The 6,764-nt window shown below is 41.9% G+C and overlaps 1 protein-coding gene across 1 annotated transcript in view; it reads right to left on the bottom strand.

Moving 5' to 3' along the window:
- Window positions 1-1,920: 1,920 nt before the first annotated feature.
- The window catches only part of LOC118326341 (protein sidekick-1-like), a 29,231-nt gene continuing 24,387 nt past the window's right edge, over window positions 1,921-6,764 (bottom strand). Inside the window, exons 16-18 of the mRNA XM_035659314.1 lie at window positions 5,593-5,713; window positions 5,326-5,455; window positions 1,921-3,789 (exon numbers count right to left, since the gene is read on the bottom strand). Of these exons, the coding sequence (XP_035515207.1) occupies window positions 3,484-3,789; window positions 5,326-5,455; window positions 5,593-5,713 (557 nt within the window). The 3' untranslated portion in view covers window positions 1,921-3,483. The remainder of the gene's footprint in view (window positions 3,790-5,325; window positions 5,456-5,592; window positions 5,714-6,764) is intronic.

Below are 6,764 nucleotides of genomic sequence, written 5' to 3'. Positions count from 1 at the left end.
GCCACACATCTTGACCAATCACACGGCTTTAACAGAAAAAAACGGGAAAAATACCGGAAAAAAATCCGGATCTGGCTCCCAATCAGATGCCGGATCCCGTCGTTCACTTCAAAGAGCCAGCTCTTAGAGCCAGATCGTTTGCGACCGACCCATCACTATTGTATTCAGTAACTCAGACAGTAAAAGTAGTATATCACAATAAAAACTGCAAAATGTAATGTTAAATGGTAGCCTATCTGTTGCATTATTGTGTTATTATTACAGGTCGATTAACATATAGGCTCCATTTAAATGTCGTCCAGTTAATTTAAACTACTTTAAATACTGATATTAGTAGTTTTTTATATGCTTTAAATCTTAATCTACAAAACTACAGTTCTCAAACAGATGCAGAGGAGTAACATTTGTCTCCGACATGTAGGGGAGTAAAAGTATAAAATAGCAGAAAATGGAAATACTCCTATTTGAGTAAATGTAGACCTACTTAATTATGTCACTGGTTAAATTACTTTATATTAATTAGTTGTATATAGTTGTAAGTATTTAGATCTTTTATTCAAGTAAAGGCTATTACCTCTGGTAAAAGTTTTATTGGCAAAATGTACTTAAGCCCTCATTAGGTTATGCAGCAGAATGGGCACTGTCAGTGTTTTACATATTTAAAAAATATATTATTGGATTAGATTGTAAACAACATTCATATTGCTGCTGCTTGAGGTAGAGCTCCTGTAATATCAACTAACATTCACTACTGGGTAATTTAATGGACTGTGAAACAATGCATGATTTATAAGCTCATTATAGCTGAGTAACTAGTCATTACTATTACTGTCGACCACGGGAACAAACATTTTCCTCATCAAGGTTTCAGGAGGGTAAATCTCATTGTCTCAGTAACATGACACACTGGTGGTATCACAAGGTTTAAATAGGTGGAATGAAAATAATGAAATATGATTAATATAATCACATTACGTAACATTTAAGTCCACTGATGACTTTCATTAGCATTAATGATTGTTTGGCTGATTAGTGTGTCAGTTATTAGAGTCCCAAGCCACCTATTAAGTATTTACCTGCACTTTGTGGTGGAACAAGAAAGGCCTGTGTCTGAAAGTATTAACTTTAAGTTTTTAAAGTATTAAAGTGTAAAAAAACATATTAACACAAGCAGTGTAATTCTATTTTCAGCATTTGGGGGCTACTTGCTCAAACCACTGTTAGAGTATTCACTGATGAGAGCAGTGATTGTAATCCATGTTTTCAAGGGTCAGGTCTTTAATATTTATTTATATGTTTTAATGTTGCACAACCAACTGGGGAGGACTGAAGTGAATTGATTCTGAAAAGATACACATACATATATTGCAGAATTTTTAAGCAAAATGTTTGAATACTGAGCAAGTGGCAGAAATCTCAGAGTCAAATACTTTCAAATCTGGACAAATAAATACATCTGCATCGCTACATTAGAGATAAATGAGAAAATATCTGTTTAGGTTTTTTTTGTATTTTGGTTGAATCAACCATTAATGTGATAATGTATGACACCATAATTGAAGCGAATGCACTTTGCCTCTGTTGAATTATCTCTTACATAACTGTTTTTTTATCAAGTTTCATGAAATGTACAGCTTTATTCAGAGAAGAGTATCACACAGGCCCTTCACACACCGAAAAACACAGATGGATAGATAATAATTAATAGACAACAACTGATAAAGCTCTGCCCCCCCTTCCTACTTCAATAAAAGCCACAAACAATGCTCACAGGCCCGGTTAAGAGAGTTCAGCAAGTTACAAAATATCAAGGCACATCTTTAATTCAGTTAATGTAATGTAGGTGACGATCCAAAGTGACATGTTCGCTGTCCCAGTACTAAAACAGACCACAGAGACACATGGTTAAACAATGACCATTTATTCACACACTGTTTGGGACTCAAAACAAGCGTGACAGAGTGAGGGAGGCTGCTGGGAGGAGAATCTTTAAATTATACATGAGCAAAAACCTTACAGATGAGTTTTTTTTTCCTGTTTGCACTTCAAGAGAGGTACAAAGTACATGTGTGTCAGCCCGGCTGCTGGAGGGGAAGCCAGGGTACAGACAGTGGGGCCTTACGAGTCAAAGTTCAATCGCACTCAGCTTGAATTAGCAGGATTCTCTAAATATCCTGTAGTCCTGTTCCACACTCTCACTGCAGCTTTATGATTCTTACTAAACGATCGTGACTCCGTCTCCTCCTTTTGCTCCGGTGCTGTTTCTCTAATTGCTTTGAATAACACAAACATGGCCGAACTACGTACAACAGCACACAAGTAAAAACGGCTTCCCTGTACAAAATCCTTCTCAAAAATACAAACATACATACAATGGCACGCTTTGCTTAGCAGTGAACAACGGAGGACAGATGAACAGACTTCTAAACTGAGCATAAAGCCATTTATACACACATGCTTGTGTGTGTCACTCTCAAACGCACACACTCAAAAACTTAATTTCAACATAATTAAGATGAAATGTGTGGGGGTTTGGCTCAGTGCAAGCATTATGGCTTGGGAGGCTGCGGTAAGGAGCGCTGACAACAGGCAGTAGACGGTAAAAAACATGGTTTTCATATATTCCAACCCAAACCTCAAACATCACATATCGCTCTCAGAAACCACACAAACCTCTCTCTGAGAATGCCTTACGTTCTGAAGACCCCCCCGCCCACTCTCCACTCTCCGTCCTTTATCAAGTTCATAAACTGTGATTATTGATTGTTATTTTTTTTCTTTTCCTCTGTGTCGTGGTATTTTAAAGCTGACAGCTCCGTGTCTGTGTACACGAACCAGCCTGTAAACAAAAAAGCTGCTTCCTTCTGTGCCGTCGTTTAATAATTCTCCTCAACCTTGAGATGCTGAAATGGTGCATCAGCGAGTACATGTGTGTGTATTTGTGCACTTATGTGTAAATACAGAAAACAAGAGAAGAAGCGTTGTGCAGACGTTTCAGGTTCCACCACTTCGAGGTTGAATTCTCTCCTCGACATTTACACAAACTGCATCATGTAGTCATTGCTCTTAGCTCTTGCTCGAGAGTCTCTAGAATAGGCATGAATATCTGGTGGTATACGCCGGTGTGAATGTGTGTGTGTGTGTGTGTGTGTGTGTGTGTATGTGGAAACGAGAACAGTAACTGTGTGTTTAAGCACAGTGACACAGAGGCGTAAAAGAGTAGGAGAGCAACACACACACACTCGTCGACACAGTGAGGATCTTTGTGAACGAGGGGAGAAGGCGAGTGAGAAGTGTAGGTTTAGTTCTTTGGGGCATGAAGGGCTGTTTCATCACCAGTCCGTCCTACGTCTCCTCATCTCGTCCTCCCCTCTCCTCCGAAGCCGCCGGCTCTGTCTCCTTTAGTCCAAACACACACCGGCCCCACTCCTTCATTTTGTGTACGTGTGTGTGTATCATTTTGTGCAGATTTTGTCTCTAGAGTCAAACAAAAGAGGAGAATCCCGTGACAGGGGTGCGTGACCCCGGCGGGTTGGTGTTTGGGTTGACGTGCGTGTGTGCAGGCTGCCCTGTGGGTGTATACGCGCCGCCTGTGCTGTGCTGGGTGACCACGGTCTGGTAGTAGGGCTCCGTCTCTGCAGTGGCGCACTCCTCATAGGCGAAGGGAGCGCCGATCCCTTTAAGGCCTTTGGGCTGCCGCTTCCAGGAGTTGTAGTACGTGGGGTCACTCATGTAGTGGTTGACGAAGGAGTGCTTGGGCTGCTCGTCCTCATAGTCGCTGTCTGTTAACTGGATACAAAAACACACAACATGGGTTAGATTGTGAGACACAGGCACATAACACAGGGAAGTGCTGACATGAAGGTCTAAAGCATCTGTAGCTGAGCACTGCTTTCAGTTTTTTAAAGATTATTTTTTGTCAGTAGAGACAGACAGGAAACATGGGGAAAGGTTTGAATTGAACTGAAGACACAAAGATTATATGGTATACTTCTTAGATGGCACTTCTAAACTATTATCTGCTGCCCTTTGGCCAATTCAGAAGTGGAGGCGCTGTGATTTTCGCCATTTAATGTAGTTCCTTTTTAGCTTTCAGATCCAACTTTTCTTTGCTTCTTTCACCAGCAACACCACAGGCTGAAAACAGTCAGCTCTGTTCTTTGTACAGTAGGGCTTTCACAATAACCGCAATAATGAAATGCTATTGACAAGCCACCGACACAACCGCACGTGACGTCATGTTCCGTATTTGTTTTTTAAAGCAGGAAAGCATTGCAGAGCTTTGAGGCTGAAGAGTTTCGACACAGCAGAAGCGCTGTCTGAAACACAGTGCTACTCAGTATCCCTCAGTTCACAGTCCAGGATTACAATAACACACAGGAGAAAGTCTTCTAGCCTCCGACTCACTCACTCTGGAAAACTCAGACTGGAAACACCAGCAGTGTTGTATTCTTTAGTGTTTGCATCCTGGGGCTTGCCAGTGTTTGGTTTAACAAGTAACCCTATTAACTGGTGACTTCATTAGGCTGAAAGTCGCCAGTTAACAGCGTCACACAGCCAGGAGGCAGGAGGAGTGAGAGCGCAGGTGATTAGTACAAACAGGTACTGAGGTGAAACAAATGAAAGCAAAAACAATACCACAATACCTCAAACCGCACTGTTGAGCAACCCTAAATCACCACAGGGGAAATTCCTTCACCGCGACAGCCCTACTGTACTGTACAAAGAACTCAGTTTCTACTTTCAAATAACTTTCTATCAAACATATCCATTCTCCAAGAGTATGAAACGATTGTTGAATCAGATTGGTCTTTTTTTGTGCTAAATCTATTATTCAAAATTGAACTAATGGCCTATGGGTTAGGGCGCTGACCAATGACTGCAACCCCCACCCCCCCCCTCCAAGCCCTAGAGGTGGGATTACAAATTCATTAAGTCGAGGAGTGATGACTCAAATGAATGAGTCTGAAATGATCTTACATTAAAGTAAGTAAAATCGACAAAAACAAGAGTGCTTATTTCTGTGATTATTTGTTGATTTTTTTGTGCTAATATTTGTGGTGTGTGCGTGTGCGTGTGTGTGTGTTTGGCATCTTTGCTTTTATTCAGTAGGGAACAGTACAGAAATGCCATGCAACAAAGGTCCAGCAATCCTGAGATTACATAGTCAGTGTTCTTTGGCCGTGAGGACGTCCTGTTTGTGGTGTGTTGTACTGGTTTTAAGTAACACAAATGTCTTGTTAACAGCAGGTTTCTTTCAGGCCATAAATCTTTTGGAATTTGAGAGAAGAGGAATAAGAGAGAGAAACAGCTGGAGAGAGATACCTCTGACTCAGAGACCTCAGTGGGTTTCTCTGTGAGTGTGGTGCTCTCAGTGAGCACAGCTCCATTATAGTTGTTACAGATGTCTTCGTCAGAGTAGTGAAGACCACCTGGACTGGGCCTGGGAGGAGACCTGGACGAACACACACACACACAGATTAATAATAGATGTAACATCTAAAAGAACAAATAACTACATAACTCCAACAGCTCCAGGAAAGTGTGTGTGTGTGTGTGTGTGTATGTGTGTATGAATGAGTGAGTGCACACCTGGTCCCGTTCTTCTTCAGGAAGGAGTTCTTGGTGTTGAGTGTTCTGCTGTTGAGCTCCAGAGCAGTGAAACCTCCGTTGTCCAGCGTTACTGATTCCTCCGCCGTGGACACGTGCTTCCCTGGAGGAATATAAAAGGAATCACATGGAATTGGTTCAGACTAATAATAAAATTCAAAGCAGTTCACTCACTCGTACAGGGCAGTGGAGTTTATGTGCAATCTCCTGTTTTATTCATTGTTTATTCAGTTACATCTCAGGCCTGAGAAGGGGAAGGTATTCGAGGATTAACCACACAGAATACCGTCATAATTAATCCACCGATAATGATAAAAAATGGATCAATAAAAGAAACAAAGTCAACAAATATGCGATTTGCTGTTGCCCACTGACTCCTGTTCATTCTTTGTTCATGTTCATGTTTATGTTCGTGTTCATCCTGCCTGCGCCCTCTCCCCTCCTACAGCACCTCCCTCGCTCCGTTTGATCGCTCCACTGCCCAGAGGTTGTGCCAAGGTTTCCGTGGCAACTCAGATTAACAGCTGTCCCAATGTAACCTGCACTTGTCAGGGCTAACCTTGTATTACAGATGTTGACATGCATGCATGCGCACACACACACACACAAAGTGACTGTAAAAGCAATGCTGCTCCCACAAGAGAGAACATCACAGGAAGCCTGAGAGGAGCTGAAAGTTGGATGAAAACAGGAATAAAACGCCTCAACATGAAAAGCCGGCGCTTTACAGGAGTAACTGGGCAACACATCAGACAAACAAACATTTTTTTTTGTCATGCTGAGGATGGTGTTTGTCCTTCAGTCCGTGTTGGTGAGCATCCTTGATTAAGACTCCTCCAGCTCCAGGCTGCTGAGCTCCCTGACTGACCCTGTGGAGGTGGTGCGAGCTAAAATATAATTGCGCAGTCCAGGTTAGAGCATGAAAGACTGGGAAGAGAGTTAGCATTTTTTCCCTGTAGGATCAGTTGATGGAGGAGGAGGTCTGATCTGAACAGGGCTTCAGTTACAATACTAGAATAGTGAATCGTTTAATGCAAATTCTGGTCCGCACCACAACAATAACGACGATGACAGTGGCAAACGATACCGGTGGGATCGCTTTCAGAGTGATCTGAAGAACAATATTGTGGTTATTATTACTATTATCATTATTA

Source organism: Morone saxatilis, unplaced genomic scaffold, assembly GCF_004916995.1.
Source record: "Morone saxatilis isolate NCDOM2014 unplaced genomic scaffold, NCSU_SB_2.0 Contig17, whole genome shotgun sequence".
Taxonomy (NCBI): Eukaryota; Metazoa; Chordata; class Actinopteri; family Moronidae; genus Morone; species Morone saxatilis.
The sequence above is the reverse complement of the archived record's forward strand: the minus strand, read 5'-3'. Positions and strand labels throughout refer to the sequence as shown.